Below are 18,456 nucleotides of genomic sequence, written 5' to 3'. Positions count from 1 at the left end.
AAACATCAAATGTATGGTGAACTCGGGCGGAATAACAAAGAAGTCACTGAGGTTTTAGGAAAAGCTTGTAAGGACACTGCCCCAAAGGAATCAGCCGTTTACCAATGTATAGCTGGTTTTCAGAGGAGATGAGAAGATACGGAAGGTGAATCCTGCAGTGGCTACGAAAAGCAAATGCTGTGGAAACCATTGGGCACAGATCAGCTGTACTCACGAGCAGAGATTCAGTGGAACTTTTAAACAGGAGGGATCCCGATCCTGTCTAAAATGCCAACGAAAAATGCGAACATCAGCCGGGCATGATGGCGGGTGCCGATAATCCCCGCAACTCGGGATGCTGAGGTAGGGGAATGGAACCCAGGAGTCAGAGGTTGCAGTGAGCCGAGATGGCGCCACTGCACTCCAGCCTGGGGGGCAGAGCGAGACTCTGGAGCAGAAGAGGCCTTCTGGTTTGGAGAGTGTTCCGCTTTTCTGCTCTGGCTCCTCCCCATCTTTGCGGTTTTCCCTACCTTTGCTCATTGATGCTGGTGACCTGCCGATGGGGTTATGGAGTGTATGTCCTTTTTGCTGATGCTGATGCTATTCCTTTCTGTTTATCGGTTTTCCTTCTAAGAGTCAGGTCCCTCAGCTGCAGATCCGTTGGAGTTTGCTGGAGGTGCATTCCAGACCCTGTTTGCCTAGGTTGGTGGGAGTGTAAACTAGTTCAAACATGGTGGAAGACAGTGTGGCCATTCCTCAAGGATCTAGAAGTAGACATACCATTTGACCCAGCGACCCCATTACCGGGTATGCACCCGAAGGTTTAGAAATCATGCTAGGGTAAAGACACATGCACACGTACGTTTATGGCAGCACTATTCAGAATGCAATGACTTGGAACCCTACCCAATTGTCCATCGACGATGATAGACTGCATTAAGGCAATGTGGCCCATAAACACGAAGGATTTCTATGCAGCCACCAAAAGGGATAGGTTCATGTCCTTTGCAGGGACATGGGCGGAGCCGGAAACCATCATTCTGAGCAAACTGTCACAAGGACAGAAAACCAAACACCCCGCGTTCTCACTCGCAGTTGAGAATTGAACAATGAGAACACTCGGTCACAGGGTGGGGAACGTTACACACTGGGGCCTGTCACGGGGTGGAGGGCGGGGTCAGGGATAGCATTGGGAGAAATACCGAACGTAAATGATGGGATGTTGGGTGCAGCAGGTCAGCATGGCACATGGATACCTATGGAAGAAGCGAGCTCTTTGGGCACACGCACCCTACAGCTTAAGATATAATAAAATATTCTAGTGGGGAAATAACCTCTTTGTGTATTTGATTCAGGTTCTTTTGGGCAGTTTACTTAGACACACTATGCAAGCTTGAGATGCCTCAATACAAGGACACGAAGGTTTCCGTGACAATTGACATATATCAATACCTATTTCAGATACGTATTTTATCAATTCAATGCTGCCTCAAAATACCACACTTTTGTCAGAATTGGGAAGAGTGTTTCTGACAAAAGTAGTGATTTAAATAGTGCCTCACTTACATTTTCATTACATTTCTATGACCACTACAGATGTTTGACTTCTCTTGGGTGCTGTAAAACTATTCTCTTCTGAGTACATTGCTGATTTCCTGATGTTTACCTTATTGCCTGTTGAGGCCTGCAGCCCAACTAATTCGTCCGTCCAGTCTCCCATTACAGACCAGTGTGGCAAACTGAAACCACAATGAGGCCCAGGGCGCAGTGGCTCACACCTGTAAAGCCAGTACACTGGGAGGCCAAGCATGGCTGATCATTTGAGGTCAGGAGTTCAAGACCCGCCTGGCCAACGTGGTGGGACCCCGTCTGTACCAGAGACACAAAGTGAGCTGGGCATGGTAATTCTGCCTCTTTATCTCAGCCGAGGGAGGAGAATCACTTGAACCCGGGAGGCAGATTCTGCCTTTCTGATCTCAGCTGAGGTAGGAGACTCACTTGAACCTGGGAGACAGGGGATCTAGCGAGCCGATATCAAGCCAATGCACCCCAACCTGGGCGACAAGAGCGAAACGCTGTCTCAAAAGAGAGCAAAACAACAACACTAAAACAGTCCTATATACCCTATAGAATACTATGAAGCCTCACAAATTAAAGAAATCGTATCATCTGCAACATGAATGAGTCTACAGGAGGTTACAGTGAGTGAAATAAAGCAAAGGCCAGGCACGGAGGCTCGTGACTGTAATCCCACCACTTTGGGAGTCCAAGGCAGGTGGAGCACTTCAGCCCAGGAGTTGCAGATCAAACTGGGCGACGTGGCGAAATCCCATCTCTACCAAAAAAAAACAAACATTAGACAGGTGTGGTGTTGGACGCCTTAGTCCTCGCTACTCAGGAGACTCAAGTGGGAAGATCTCTTGAACCCGGGAGGTGGAGGCCGTGGTGAGCCGTGTTGGTGTCACCGTACTCCAGCCTGCTTGACAGAGTGAGACCCTGTCTCCAAAAGTAAATAAATACATAATAAATTTTTAAAAAGCGAGCACAAAAATTCGAATAATGCGTGACCTGACTGATACGAGGAACGTAACATCGTTGAAATCGTAGCTGCAGAGAGCAGAAGGGTGTTTCCCCGAGGCAGGTGCCGGGGAGGGTGTGGGGAGATGTGAGTCAAATGATACCAAATTTCAGGCAGGAATATTTCTAGAGATCTACTGAGCGTCACGGCGACTACAGTGAATAACTATGTATTGCTTACTTGAAAATAGCTGTGGGAGTAGATTTTCAAAGTATTCTCATCACAATAAAATCAGGATGCGAGGAAACGAGTGTGTTAATTAGCTTGATTTGGTCATTCCACAATGTATACATATATGAAGCCTCACGTTGTACACCATAAATATATATAAATTTCACTGGTCTATTTAAAATGAAAACTTAAATACATTATAAAACTTAAATGATATAACATACAATAAAAAAGACTTGTATTTGTTAAATCTCCACAGAAGGAGTCTAAGTCATAATGGAAAATAAACTTCGAGGAGTGGTAAAATCGATCAGAAACGTCCCATTTCATTGCTTCCCGAAACGTGTCTGACCGAGTGGACATCCTGCTGTTCACTAACTCCTTGTTCTGGAACAGTTAGTGTGTGTGTATGTATGGGTGTGTGGGCTTATACACACAAAGTAAATTAATGGTAATGAAAGCATTCTGATTCTCAGTTTAATTTAGTTATGTAGACAGACACACCCACCCCGCCCCCCAGACGCACATTTATCAAATCAGGCACTCCACCAAAACTAGCTACTTAGTGTGTCATCTCTCACTGCAGATTCAAAAGAGAAACGTGAATTTAGAGAGGCGTGATGGTTCCTTCTCTCCTGGAGCCCAGTTGGAAGTTGACTGACTGATTGCGACATTGTCGTTGGTTGGTCTGGGTGGAAGAAACCACTTGGACCCTTTATTGAACACCTACTGTGTGCCATCGTTTTAAGGCTGCCCGTGTGTTGCTTCGTTCATTCCTCACCATGACCTCCTGATCACACGCTGGAGATCCAAAACCAGAAGCGCGCAGAAGCTATTTGTCCAGTGTTACAAAGCTACTAGGTGGTGGAATTTGAATGTGAACCCAGATGTGTAATTCTAGAGCCTAAGTGCTTCACCCACCTCCCTGTGGTGGCTCTACCGAAAAACAGCTAAGCGCGCATTGAGAAGCTGAGGACTTTCAGCTTTGCTTTTCAAGGATTTTTCTTTTCAATGTTGAAATTCATACCAAGATTGATTGGGCGCCTGCCAGGGGGGGTGGGGGAGAAATCGGGTGGGGGTGGGGAGGTTCAGAAAGCCCCACAGAAGGGGAAGATGCCCAGGACAGAAGACTGTCAGGAGGCTGTTGGGTCAGGGGGTTCGCCTTGTTCTCAGAAGCCGCGGAGGTTCAGGTGGGCTGGGGGAGGCGAGTGGTAGAAGGCCAGAGGTCTGGGAGGGACCGAGGGATGGGGCCAGGCGCGAGGGGCCGCGGCAGGGACTCGGGGGACTGGGAGTGGGGGCTCGGGCCTCGGGGAGCCCATTGGTGGAAGGACGGAGGTCCGGGAGGGGCAGAGGGATGGGGACAGGAGCGACGGCCCGCGGCAGGCACTCCGGGGGGCTGGGAGTCGGGGGTCGGGGTTAGTCTCGGCTTTTGGCCCTGTCCTGCCGCCGGCTGCTCCCGTTTCTTTGGCTTTGCGGCGAGGTGGACAGGGTTAGCTCTCGGGATGGAGGGCGGTTTTGGAAGCGGCCTGGGGCTAAGGACAGGCCAGGGCGGCGGGAGAGGCGGACCGCTGGCATCGCTGGATCTGGGCGCGCTGTCGGACCTTCCACATCACCAGCTGCAGGCAGGCGTTTGCGTCCTCGCTGGAGTTGTGCCCGTCCTGGCTGTCCTGGATGATGTGTCCCAGGTAGTCGGCCGCGAGATTCCTGAGGGAGCGCTTGTAGGGGAAACCCAGGTAGTGCGGGAAGAGCACGGCCGTGTCCACCACGGTGCTGTGGATGAGCTTCAGGGCCAGCAGATCGCTCTCCAGGCTGTGCCCGATGAGGATGGTTTGGGCGCTGAAAAAGCTCAGCAGGATGGCTTGGACTTTGGGCAACGTGATGCTCGTGTTGGCGACGTCGGCCTCGGTCACTCCGGAGAACCTGGTGTTGTAGTCCACGATCTCGTTGTCGGGCTTGACGAAGGTGTCGTACACCACTCGCATGTCGGCGTCCACCACGGTGACGCGGGTCAGCTCCAGGCCGTGCGTGGTGTAGCACATCTCACAGTCCAAGGCGTAGATCCCTGGATAAGCGTCTGTGGAACACTCTTTCTCCAAGGTCTTCACGAAGCCATCGAGGCTGTCCTTGCGGCCGTCCCGCACGTGCTGCTTTGCCACCTGGCAGCCCACGGAGCCAGGAGCCGCTGCACAGCAGGTGTACTGGCTAACCCGGCCTCCAGCCACTTGGCTCGAGCGGACCCGCCCCCAGTGATAATAACACAACTGGTCGCGTACACAGCGGCCCGAGGAGGACACCAGGTACTCGGTGCCACAACGGCAGCAGACCCTGCAGGAGGAGTCGCCGGGCCCCTTCCCCTGGCCAGTGAAGAGGACGGCGCCTCCGGGCTGCTCGGGGTGCGGGAAGGGGTAGCCGTTCTCCTTGAGCTGGTCCTGGGTGAGCAGGAACTCCTGGAGGCGGCTGTACAGGGCGGCCCTGCTGAGGCCGGGCATGGAGCTGGGGGTCAGGCCCTTCAGCCTCTTGAGGGTGTTCAGGACCACGTTCAGGTACACGTTCTTGTTGGGGCTGCAGTCGTAGGCCGCCTTCTCCTCGTTCAGCGCCTTCTCCTCGGCCTCCTGCTTGGAGGCGCAGAACTTGAGACACTCTTTGGTGAACAGTTGGAGATAGCCTCGGCGGATGACGGTGGGGACTTGGCACCCCGAGCTTCGGAGGATAATGGGTTCCTTCAAACGCGCTAAGGATGGACGACGGACGATCCGCTTAGAGCTGATGGTGGTGGAGGTCTTGTCTGCCATCCCCGACCTGTTGCGCGTCTTCCGTGGCTGTCTGCCGACCTTGGAGCCATTGGAGCGTTGGCTTCCGCTGGCCACCCGGGTTCTCTTGGCATCTGTGGCACCGGTGGCCAAGCAAGGGCTGTGAAAGTGGGCGATCCTCTTCCTCTCCCTGGGGGCTGAGATGCGGACTGCGGAGGGTCTCTCTGCCAGCTTTGGGGCGGCTGGCAGGCAGCAGGCCGATCCCCGCTGCGCGGGGAAGCACCAAGCCTCCGTCACCATCTCGGGCCACGCAGGGGGCACAGCCGGACCCGTATTCTCGGGCTCCGTCTGGATCCCCACAGATGCTGAGGCCCGCTTGTGCATCTGGGGCACCCGGAGCCCGAAGCTCTGGGCAGGCTGATGAGAGGGCAGTGGGAATTCTGGAGCCTCGAGGGCCGCCTCCTCGGCCGCCTTCTTCGCTTCTGGATAGCCAGGTGGGAACCAGCAGGGAGCTGTGGCTCGCAACATCTCGCTGCCTTCGGGAGCACCTGCGTGGCTCTGCTCCTCTCCCAACTGGCGGCTTCAAGGAGTGCCGCCGCGGAGGCGCACCGCCTTTATATACGCACAGGGCTCTTCTGTGAGAGAGGGTGGGACTTGTCCTTCATTACGTTGCTACTTCCATCCAATCACACTGAACCTCATCTTCCACCAGACTCCAGCTTGCGGGGGGGCTCAGGGTCTGCTAATGGAAGCAACCCGAACTCCTGGTTGCTAACCTTGGAGCTAGCTTGCTTTTCCTGAGGTGATTAAGTGTCCCTGCTCAGCAGTACCATAATGGCTAGTGGAACTGAGCCACATAGCCGCACATTGAGTTTCAGGGAGGTTGCTCAACTTGCTCGGGCCCACACAGCACCCCCACGGAGCCGGGACTGGGCCAGCCGTCTGCTGCTGCCTGCTAGTGGGCAGGATCTGTCTGGGCTTGCCTTTCCCTGCTCTGTGCACTCCTCCACCGTGGGCAGCTTGAGGACAGGAAGCGGACCGCAACCACTTCTCTCCCAGGACGTGGGCAACGTTCAACACACGGGGTCTTCAAAAACTTCATAGAAAATGTACATGCTGAAAGTCTATGCATGGATTTCAATTTGTTTGCACTAAAATTAACTTGCACTAACTTGTTAGAACCTTCCTGAACTAGATCTAGACTGAGGCACTAAGAAGGATGAGACATCGGTTGAAAAGGACTCCCATCAGAGCCACATGAATTCCGCTAAAATTGCAGCAGGAACAAACATCAAATGTATGGTGAACTCGGGCGGAATAACAAAGAAGTCACTGAGGTTTTAGGAAAAGCTTGTAAGGACACTGCCCCAAAGGAATCAGCCGTTTACCAATGTATAGCTGGTTTTCAGAGGAGATGAGAAGATACGGAAGGTGAATCCTGCAGTGGCTACGAAAAGCAAATGCTGTGGAAACCATTGGGCACAGATCAGCTGTACTCACGAGCAGAGATTCAGTGGAACTTTTAAACAGGAGGGATCCCGATCCTGTCTAAAATGCCAACGAAAAATGCGAACATCAGCCGGGCATGATGGCGGGTGCCGATAATCCCCGCAACTCGGGATGCTGAGGTAGGGGAATGGAACCCAGGAGTCAGAGGTTGCAGTGAGCCGAGATGGCGCCACTGCACTCCAGCCTGGGGGGCAGAGCGAGACTCTGGAGCAGAAGAGGCCTTCTGGTTTGGAGAGTGTTCCGCTTTTCTGCTCTGGCTCCTCCCCATCTTTGCGGTTTTCCCTACCTTTGCTCATTGATGCTGGTGACCTGCCGATGGGGTTATGGAGTGTATGTCCTTTTTGCTGATGCTGATGCTATTCCTTTCTGTTTATCGGTTTTCCTTCTAAGAGTCAGGTCCCTCAGCTGCAGATCCGTTGGAGTTTGCTGGAGGTGCATTCCAGACCCTGTTTGCCTAGGTTGGTGGGAGTGTAAACTAGTTCAAACATGGTGGAAGACAGTGTGGCCATTCCTCAAGGATCTAGAAGTAGACATACCATTTGACCCAGCGACCCCATTACCGGGTATGCACCCGAAGGTTTAGAAATCATGCTAGGGTAAAGACACATGCACACGTACGTTTATGGCAGCACTATTCAGAATGCAATGACTTGGAACCCTACCCAATTGTCCATCGACGATGATAGACTGCATTAAGGCAATGTGGCCCATAAACACCAAGGATTTCTATGCAGCCACCAAAAGGGATAGGTTCATGTCCTTTGCAGGGACATGGGCGGAGCCGGAAACCATCATTCTGAGCAAACTGTCACAAGGACAGAAAACCAAACACCCCGCGTTCTCACTCGCAGTTGAGAATTGAACAATGAGAACACTCGGTCACAGGGTGGGGAACGTTACACACTGGGGCCTGTCACGGGGTGGAGGGCGGGGTCAGGGATAGCATTGGGAGAAATACCGAACGTAAATGATGGGATGTTGGGTGCAGCAGGTCAGCATGGCACATGGATACCTATGGAAGAAGCGAGCTCTTTGGGCACACGCACCCTACAGCTTAAGATATAATAAAATATTCTAGTGGGGAAATAACCTCTTTGTGTATTTGATTCAGGTTCTTTTGGGCAGTTTACTTAGACACACTATGCAAGCTTGAGATGCCTCAATACAAGGACACGAAGGTTTCCGTGACAATTGACATATATCAATACCTATTTCAGATACGTATTTTATCAATTCAATGCTGCCTCAAAATACCACACTTTTGTCAGAATTGGGAAGAGTGTTTCTGACAAAAGTAGTGATTTAAATAGTGCCTCACTTACATTTTCATTACATTTCTATGACCACTACAGATGTTTGACTTCTCTTGGGTGCTGTAAAACTATTCTCTTCTGAGTACATTGCTGATTTCCTGATGTTTACCTTATTGCCTGTTGAGGCCTGCAGCCCAACTAATTCGTCCGTCCAGTCTCCCATTACAGACCAGTGTGGCAAACTGAAACCACAATGAGGCCCAGGGCGCAGTGGCTCACACCTGTAAAGCCAGTACACTGGGAGGCCAAGCATGGCTGATCATTTGAGGTCAGGAGTTCAAGACCCGCCTGGCCAACGTGGTGGGACCCCGTCTGTACCAGAGACACAAAGTGAGCTGGGCATGGTAATTCTGCCTCTTTATCTCAGCCGAGGGAGGAGAATCACTTGAACCCGGGAGGCAGATTCTGCCTTTCTGATCTCAGCTGAGGTAGGAGACTCACTTGAACCTGGGAGACAGGGGATCTAGCGAGCCGATATCAAGCCAATGCACCCCAACCTGGGCGACAAGAGCGAAACGCTGTCTCAAAAGAGAGCAAAACAACAACACTAAAACAGTCCTATATACCCTATAGAATACTATGAAGCCTCACAAATTAAAGAAATCGTATCATCTGCAACATGAATGAGTCTACAGGAGGTTACAGTGAGTGAAATAAAGCAAAGGCCAGGCACGGAGGCTCGTGACTGTAATCCCACCACTTTGGGAGTCCAAGGCAGGTGGAGCACTTCAGCCCAGGAGTTGCAGATCAAACTGGGCGACGTGGCGAAATCCCATCTCTACCAAAAAAAAACAAACATTAGACAGGTGTGGTGTTGGACGCCTTAGTCCTCGCTACTCAGGAGACTCAAGTGGGAAGATCTCTTGAACCCGGGAGGTGGAGGCCGTGGTGAGCCGTGTTGGTGTCACCGTACTCCAGCCTGCTTGACAGAGTGAGACCCTGTCTCCAAAAGTAAATAAATACATAATAAATTTTTAAAAAGCGAGCACAAAAATTCGAATAATGCGTGACCTGACTGATACGAGGAACGTAACATCGTTGAAATCGTAGCTGCAGAGAGCAGAAGGGTGTTTCCCCGAGGCAGGTGCCGGGGAGGGTGTGGGGAGATGTGAGTCAAATGATACCAAATTTCAGGCAGGAATATTTCTAGAGATCTACTGAGCGTCACGGCGACTACAGTGAATAACTATGTATTGCTTACTTGAAAATAGCTGTGGGAGTAGATTTTCAAAGTATTCTCATCACAATAAAATCAGGATGCGAGGAAACGAGTGTGTTAATTAGCTTGATTTGGTCATTCCACAATGTATACATATATGAAGCCTCACGTTGTACACCATAAATATATATAATTTTCACTGGTCTATTTAAAATGAAAACTTAAATACATTATAAAACTTAAATGATATAACATACAATAAAAAAGACTTGTATTTGTTAAATCTCCACAGAAGGAGTCTAAGTCATAATGGAAAATAAACTTCGAGGAGTGGTAAAATCGATCAGAAACGTCCCATTTCATTGCTTCCCGAAACGTGTCTGACCGAGTGGACATCCTGCTGTTCACTAACTCCTTGTTCTGGAACAGTTAGTGTGTGTGTATGTATGGGTGTGTGGGCTTATACACACAAAGTAAATTAATGGTAATGAAAGCATTCTGATTCTCAGTTTAATTTAGTTATGTAGACAGACACACCCACCCCGCCCCCCAGACGCACATTTATCAAATCAGGCACTCCACCAAAACTAGCTACTTAGTGTGTCATCTCTCACTGCAGATTCAAAAGAGAAACGTGAATTTAGAGAGGCGTGATGGTTCCTTCTCTCCTGGAGCCCAGTTGGAAGTTGACTGACTGATTGCGACATTGTCGTTGGTTGGTCTGGGTGGAAGAAACCACTTGGACCCTTTATTGAACACCTACTGTGTGCCATCGTTTTAAGGCTGCCCGTGTGTTGCTTCGTTCATTCCTCACCATGACCTCCTGATCACACGCTGGAGATCCAAAACCAGAAGCGCGCAGAAGCTATTTGTCCAGTGTTACAAAGCTACTAGGTGGTGGAATTTGAATGTGAACCCAGATGTGTAATTCTAGAGCCTAAGTGCTTCACCCACCTCCCTGTGGTGGCTCTACCGAAAAACAGCTAAGCGCGCATTGAGAAGCTGAGGACTTTCAGCTTTGCTTTTCAAGGATTTTTCTTTTCAATGTTGAAATTCATACCAAGATTGATTGGGCGCCTGCCAGGGGGGGTGGGGGAGAAATCGGGTGGGGGTGGGGAGGTTCAGAAATCCCCACAGAAGGGGAAGATGCCCAGGACAGAAGACTGTCAGGAGGCTGTTGGGTCAGGGGGTTCGCCTTGTTCTCAGAAGCCGCGGAGGTTCAGGTGGGCTGGGGGAGGCGAGTGGTAGAAGGCCAGAGGTCTGGGAGGGACCGAGGGATGGGGCCAGGCGCGAGGGGCCGCGGCAGGGACTCGGGGGACTGGGAGTGGGGGCTCGGGCCTCGGGGAGCCCATTGGTGGCAGGACGGAGGTCCGGGAGGGGCAGAGGGATGGGGACAGGAGCGACGGCCCGCGGCAGGCACTCCGGGGGGCTGGGAGTCGGGGGTCGGGGTTAGTCTCGGCTTTTGGCCCTGTCCTGCCGCCGGCTGCTCCCGTTTCTTTGGCTTTGCGGCGAGGTGGACAGGGTTAGCTCTCGGGATGGAGGGCGGTTTTGGAAGCGGCCTGGGGCTAAGGACAGGCCAGGGCGGCGGGAGAGGCGGACCGCTGGCATCGCTGGATCTGGGCGCGCTGTCGGACCTTCCACATCACCAGCTGCAGGCAGGCGTTTGCGTCCTCGCTGGAGTTGTGCCCGTCCTGGCTGTCCTGGATGATGTGTCCCAGGTAGTCGGCCGCGAGATTCCTGAGGGAGCGCTTGTAGGGGAAACCCAGGTAGTGCGGGAAGAGCACGGCCGTGTCCACCACGGTGCTGTGGATGAGCTTCAGGGCCAGCAGATCGCTCTCCAGGCTGTGCCCGATGAGGATGGTTTGGGCGCTGAAAAAGCTCAGCAGGATGGCTTGGACTTTGGGCAACGTGATGCTCGTGTTGGCGACGTCGGCCTCGGTCACTCCGGAGAACCTGGTGTTGTAGTCCACGATCTCGTTGTCGGGCTTGACGAAGGTGTCGTACACCACTCGCATGTCGGCGTCCACCACGGTGACGCGGGTCAGCTCCAGGCCGTGCGTGGTGTAGCACATCTCACAGTCCAAGGCGTAGATCCCTGGATAAGCGTCTGTGGAACACTCTTTCTCCAAGGTCTTCACGAAGCCATCGAGGCTGTCCTTGCGGCCGTCCCGCACGTGCTGCTTTGCCACCTGGCAGCCCACGGAGCCAGGAGCCGCTGCACAGCAGGTGTACTGGCTAACCCGGCCTCCAGCCACTTGGCTCGAGCGGACCCGCCCCCAGTGATAATAACACAACTGGTCGCGTACACAGCGGCCCGAGGAGGACACCAGGTACTCGGTGCCACAACGGCAGCAGACCCTGCAGGAGGAGTCGCCGGGCCCCTTCCCCTGGCCAGTGAAGAGGACGGCGCCTCCGGGCTGCTCGGGGTGCGGGAAGGGGTAGCCGTTCTCCTTGAGCTGGTCCTGGGTGAGCAGGAACTCCTGGAGGCGGCTGTACAGGGCGGCCCTGCTGAGGCCGGGCATGGAGCTGGGGGTCAGGCCCTTCAGCCTCTTGAGGGTGTTCAGGACCACGTTCAGGTACACGTTCTTGTTGGGGCTGCAGTCGTAGGCCGCCTTCTCCTCGTTCAGCGCCTTCTCCTCGGCCTCCTGCTTGGAGGCGCAGAACTTGAGACACTCTTTGGTGAACAGTTGGAGATAGCCTCGGCGGATGACGGTGGGGACTTGGCACCCCGAGCTTCGGAGGATAATGGGTTCCTTCAAACGCGCTAAGGATGGACGACGGACGATCCGCTTAGAGCTGATGGTGGTGGAGGTCTTGTCTGCCATCCCCGACCTGTTGCGCGTCTTCCGTGGCTGTCTGCCGACCTTGGAGCCATTGGAGCGTTGGCTTCCGCTGGCCACCCGGGTTCTCTTGGCATCTGTGGCACCGGTGGCCAAGCAAGGGCTGTGAAAGTGGGCGATCCTCTTCCTCTCCCTGGGGGCTGAGATGCGGACTGCGGAGGGTCTCTCTGCCAGCTTTGGGGCGGCTGGCAGGCAGCAGGCCGATCCCCGCTGCGCGGGGAAGCACCAAGCCTCCGTCACCATCTCGGGCCACGCAGGGGGCACAGCCGGACCCGTATTCTCGGGCTCCGTCTGGATCCCCACAGATGCTGAGGCCCGCTTGTGCATCTGGGGCACCCGGAGCCCGAAGCTCTGGGCAGGCTGATGAGAGGGCAGTGGGAATTCTGGAGCCTCGAGGGCCGCCTCCTCGGCCGCCTTCTTCGCTTCTGGATAGCCAGGTGGGAACCAGCAGGGAGCTGTGGCTCGCAACATCTCGCTGCCTTCGGGAGCACCTGCGTGGCTCTGCTCCTCTCCCAACTGGCGGCTTCAAGGAGTGCCGCCGCGGAGGCGCACCGCCTTTATATACGCACAGGGCTCTTCTGTGAGAGAGGGTGGGACTTGTCCTTCATTACGTTGCTACTTCCATCCAATCACACTGAACCTCATCTTCCACCAGACTCCAGCTTGCGGGGGGGCTCAGGGTCTGCTAATGGAAGCAACCCGAACTCCTGGTTGCTAACCTTGGAGCTAGCTTGCTTTTCCTGAGGTGATTAAGTGTCCCTGCTCAGCAGTACCATAATGGCTAGTGGAACTGAGCCACATAGCCGCACATTGAGTTTCAGGGAGGTTGCTCAACTTGCTCGGGCCCACACAGCACCCCCACGGAGCCGGGACTGGGCCAGCCGTCTGCTGCTGCCTGCTAGTGGGCAGGATCTGTCTGGGCTTGCCTTTCCCTGCTCTGTGCACTCCTCCACCGTGGGCAGCTTGAGGACAGGAAGCGGACCGCAACCACTTCTCTCCCAGGACGTGGGCAACGTTCAACACACGGGGTCTTCAAAAACTTCATAGAAAATGTACATGCTGAAAGTCTATGCATGGATTTCAATTTGTTTGCACTAAAATTAACTTGCACTAACTTGCTAGAACCTTCCTGAACTAGATCTAGACTGAGGCACTAAGAAGGATGAGACATCGGTTGAAAAGGACTCCCATCAGAGCCACATGAATTCCGCTAAAATTGCAGCAGGAACAAACATCAAATGTATGGTGAACTCGGGCGGAATAACAAAGAAGTCACTGAGGTTTTAGGAAAAGCTTGTAAGGACACTGCCCCAAAGGAATCAGCCGTTTACCAATGTATAGCTGGTTTTCAGAGGAGATGAGAAGATACGGAAGGTGAATCCTGCAGTGGCTACGAAAAGCAAATGCTGTGGAAACCATTGGGCACAGATCAGCTGTACTCACGAGCAGAGATTCAGTGGAACTTTTAAACAGGAGGGATCCCGATCCTGTCTAAAATGCCAACGAAAAATGCGAACATCAGCCGGGCATGATGGCGGGTGCCGATAATCCCCGCAACTCGGGATGCTGAGGTAGGGGAATGGAACCCAGGAGTCAGAGGTTGCAGTGAGCCGAGATGGCGCCACTGCACTCCAGCCTGGGGGGCAGAGCGAGACTCTGGAGCAGAAGAGGCCTTCTGGTTTGGAGAGTGTTCCGCTTTTCTGCTCTGGCTCCTCCCCATCTTTGCCGTTTTCCCTACCTTTGCTCATTGATGCTGGTGACCTGCCGATGGGGTTATGGAGTGTATGTCCTTTTTGCTGATGCTGATGCTATTCCTTTCTGTTTATCAGTTTTCCTTCTAAGAGTCAGGTCCCTCAGCTGCAGATCCGTTGGAGTTTGCTGGAGGTGCATTCCAGACCCTGTTTGTCTAGGTTGGTGGGAGTGTAAACTAGTTCAAACATGGTGGAAGACAGTGTGGCCATTCCTCAAGGATCTAGAACTAAACATACCATTTGACCCAGCGACCCCATTACCGGGTATACTCCCGAAGGTTTAGAAATCATGCTAGGGTAAAGACACATGCACACGTACGTTTATGGCAGCACTATTCAGAATGCAATGACTTGGAACCCAACCCAATTGTCCATCGACGATGATAGACTGCATTAAGGAAATGTGGCACATAAACACCAAGGATTTCTATGCAGCCACCAAAAAGGATAAGTTCATGTCCTTTGCAGGGACATGGGTGGAGCCGGAAACCTTCATTCTGAGCAAACTGTCACAAGGACCGAAAACCAAACACTCCGTGTTCTCACTCGCAGGTGAGAATTGAACAGTGAGAACACTCGGACACAGGGTGGGGAACGTTACACACTGGGGCCTGTCATGGGGTGGAGGCTGGGGTCAGGGATAGCTTTGGGAGAAATACCTAAGGTAAATGATGAGATGTTGGTTGCAGCAGGTCTGCATGGCACATGGATACCTAAGGAAGAAGCGAGGTCTTTGGGCACACGCACCCTACAGCTTAAGATATAATAAAATATACTAGTGGGGAAATAACTTCTTTGTATATTTGATTCAGGTTCTTTTGAGCAGTTTATTTAGACACACTATGCATCCTTGCGATGCCTCAATACAAGGACACGAAGGTTTCCGTGACAATTGACATATATCAATACCTATTTCAAATATATATTTTATCAATTCAATGCTGCCTCAAAATACCACACTTTTGTCAGAATTGGGAAGAGTGTTTCTGAAAAAAGTAGTGATTAAAATAGTGCCTCACTTACATTTGCATTACATTTCTATGACTACTACAGATATTTGACTTCTCTTGGGTGCTGTAAAACTATTCTCTTCTGAGTAAATTGCTGATTTCCTGATGTTTACCTTATTGCCTGTTCATGCCTGCAACCCAACTAATTCGTCCATTCTCCCATTACAGACCAGTGTGGCAAATTGAAACCACAATGAGGCCCAGGGCGCAGTGGCTCACACCTGTAAAGCCAGTACACTGGTAGGCGAAACACGGCTGATCATTTGAGTTCAGGAGTTCAAGACCCGCCTGGCCAACATGTTGGGACCCCATCTTTACCAGAGACACAAGGTGAGCTGGGCATGGTAATTCTGCCTCTTCATCTCAGCCGAGGGAGGAGAATCACTTGAACCCGGAAGGCAGATTCTGCCTTTCTGATCTCAGCTGAGGCAGGAGACTCACTTGATCCTGGGAGACAGGGGATCTAGCGAGCCGATATCAAGCCACTGCACCCCAACCTGGGCGACAAGAGCGAAACGCTGTCTCAAAACAGAGCAAAACAACAACACTAAAACAGTTCTATATACCCTATAGAATACTATGAAGCCTCACAAATTAAAGAAATCATACCATTTGCAACATGAATGAGTCTACAGTATGTTACAGTGAGTGAAATAAATCAAAGGCCAGGTACGGTGGCTCGTGACTGTAATCCCACCACTTTGGCCGTCCAAGGCATGTGGAGCACTTGAGCCCAGGAGTTGGAGAACAGACTGGGCGACGTGTTGAAACCCCATCTCTACAAAAAAAAATACAAACATTAGACAGTTGTGGTGTTGGACGCCTGTAGTCCTAGCTACTCAGGAGACTGAATTGGGAGGATCTCTTGAACACGGTAGGTGGAGGCCGTTGTGAGCCCTTTTGGTGTCACTGTACTCCTGCCTGGATGACGTATTGAGACCCTGTCTCAAAAAGTAAATAAATACATAATAAAGTTTTAAAAACAGAGAACAGAAAGTCGAATAATGCGAGACCTGACTGATACGAGGAACGTAACCTCATTGAACTCATAGCTGTAGAGAGCAGAACGGTAGTTACCCGAAACAGGTGCCAGGGAGGGGTCAGGGAGATGTTAGTCAAATGATACCAAATTTCAGACAGGAATATTTCTAGAGATCTACTGAGCAGCACGAAGACTACAGTGAATAACTCTGTTTTGTCTACTTGAGAAGAGCTGTGGGAGTAGATTTTAAACGTATTCTCATCACAATAAAATCAGGATGCGAGGAAATGAGTGTGTTAATTAGCTGGATTTGGTCATTCCACAATGTATACATGTATGAAGCCTCACATTGTAAACCATAAATATACATAATTTTCACTGTTCTATTTAAAATCAAAACTTAAATACATTATAAAACTTAAATGGAATAACATACAATAAAAAAGGCTTATTCCTTAGGTATACATGTGCCAGGCTGGCCACCTGTACCCATCATCTCTTCACTTACATTAGCTATTTCTCCCAATGCTATCCCTTCCACCACCCTCCACCCCATGACTGGCCCCATTGTGTGATGTTCCCCACCCTGTGCCCAAGTGTTTTCATTGTTCAATTCCCACCTATGAGTGAGAACATGGAGTGTTTAGTTTTTTGTCCTTGTGATAGTTTGCTCTGAATGATGGTTTCTAGCTTCATCCATGTCCCTGCAAAGGACATGAACTTATCCTTTTTGATGGCTGCATAGTATTCCATGGTGTATATGTGCCACATTTTCTTAATCCAGTCTATCGTTGATGGACATTTGGGTTGGTTCCAAGTCTTTGCTTTGTGAATCGTGCCACATTAAACATACGTGTACATGTTTCTTTATAGAAGCATGATTTATAATCCTTTGGGTATGTACCTAGTAAAGGATTTGCTGAGTCAAAAGGTATTTTAGCTCTAGATCCTTGAGCAATCGCCATACTGTCTTCCAGTAGGGTTGAACTTGTTTACCCTCCCACCAACCTCGGGAAACAAGGTGTGGAGTGGACCTCCAGCAAACCCCAACAGATCTACAGCTGTGGGACCTGACGGTTAGAAGGTAAACTAACAAACAGAAAAATACCATCAACATCAACAAAAGGGCATACACTCCAAAACCCCTTCTGTAGGTCACCAACATCAAAGACCAAAGGCAGATAAAACCACAATGATAGGGAGAAACCAGAGCAGAAAAGGTGAAAATTGTGAAAACCAGAGTGCCCCTTCTCCTTCAAAGGATCACATCTTCTTCTCGCCTTCAATGGAAGAAAGTTGGTCAGAGAATGATGAGCTGACAGAATTAGGCTTCAGAAGGTCGGTCACAAAAGTCTTTCTACTATGAGTCTGCAGTGATTTCTTCAATCTAAACTTGTAACAAACCTTTAGAGAACACGTTTTAGGCTAAGAGATGCTGTCCATGGCAGTTGTTTAAACATCTGAATAACTTTAAAATTATTTTACGGCTGGGCACGGTGGCTGAGGCCTGTAATCTCAGCATTTTGGGAGGCAGAGACAAGAGGATCATCCGAGATCCCACCACTGCACTCCAGCCTGACTGACAGTGTGAGACTTCATCTCAAAAAACAAAAACAAACAAAAATTATTTTACATGTAAAAAGCTGAACTACAATTCCAAAGGATAAATTAATAATTCAGTAGTCTAAACGACCAGTTTAAAGGTAAATTAATCATGTAAATTTCCAGCTTCATGGTAATGTAATCATTCAAATGACCGGTTTATTTTAGTTATGCACACACAGACATATATGTAAAATATCCAACATAGATATAAAATATCCAACAAAGCAGCCAATCCAACATTTATTTTCTGCCTTTTGTAAGTATCAAGCACAGGAGTTGGCAGGGCACACACGTTCAACTGATGCAAGCACAGTACTTCACACTCGTGTGTGTGATCACACACATAAACACACACACCGTAATGGTTCTAAGTGGTGAGCCTGTGATGCAAACTGGCCAATCAGAATTTTCCCTAGGGCTTTTCAAACTAATGGTAGGAGGAAGAAGCCTCTTCTACTATTTGCTAATGGAACTTAGTAGTACATGAACTCAGAAGTGTGTCTCATTTCTTTGAAACTGGGAAGAGGGGCCCATGGAGAAGCCCACTGAGCTAATGCAGCTGACATGCAGAAAGGTGTGGAGAAGGAGCATGATTGCACTCTGGTGACCTTGAAGTTCCTGGTGGTAGAGATCTCTAAGGCCACTGCTGCACCTTTCCCTCTCAAACTGGCTCAATCAGTTTCCCCTTTCTGTTTATTTTAGTTCCTGTTAAGATCTGGGAACTTGCTTCCTGTAAATACAAAGGAGTAGTACAAATGCCATCCTCGATGGCACTTGGTGTTAGAGAGAGCTCTTGCATTCACTTTTGC

At 50.7% G+C, this 18,456-nt stretch overlaps 2 protein-coding genes across 2 annotated transcripts; both read right to left on the bottom strand.

Annotated features, from left to right (window-relative positions):
- Nucleotides 1-4,206: 4,206 nt before the first annotated feature.
- Nucleotides 4,207-6,021, bottom strand: LOC129483956 (exonuclease GOR-like). Its single transcript, XM_055281369.2, has one exon. It carries the CDS (start codon nt 6,004-6,006, stop codon nt 4,261-4,263), a length of 1,746 nt encoding a protein of 581 aa, XP_055137344.1. The 5' UTR covers nt 6,007-6,021; the 3' UTR covers nt 4,207-4,260.
- Nucleotides 6,022-11,024: 5,003 nt separating this feature from the next.
- Nucleotides 11,025-12,785, bottom strand: LOC129483955 (exonuclease GOR-like). Its single transcript, XM_055281368.1, has one exon. It carries the CDS (start codon nt 12,768-12,770, stop codon nt 11,025-11,027), a length of 1,746 nt encoding a protein of 581 aa, XP_055137343.1. The 5' UTR covers nt 12,771-12,785.
- Between the last annotated feature and the right edge of the window lie 5,671 nt (nt 12,786-18,456).

Source organism: Symphalangus syndactylus, chromosome 6 (genome assembly GCF_028878055.3).
Source record: "Symphalangus syndactylus isolate Jambi chromosome 6, NHGRI_mSymSyn1-v2.1_pri, whole genome shotgun sequence".
NCBI classification, from domain to species: domain Eukaryota; kingdom Metazoa; phylum Chordata; class Mammalia; order Primates; family Hylobatidae; genus Symphalangus; species Symphalangus syndactylus.
Note: the sequence above shows the minus strand (reverse complement) of the source record. Positions and strands in the feature narration are given on the sequence as shown.

Excerpts from the sequence above, each read along its gene's own strand:
- LOC129483956 (XM_055281369.2), bottom strand. The coding sequence starts at position 6,006 with ATGTTGCGAGCCACAGCTCCCTGCTGGTTCCCACCTGGCTATCCAGAA.
- LOC129483955 (XM_055281368.1), bottom strand. The coding sequence starts at position 12,770 with ATGTTGCGAGCCACAGCTCCCTGCTGGTTCCCACCTGGCTATCCAGAA.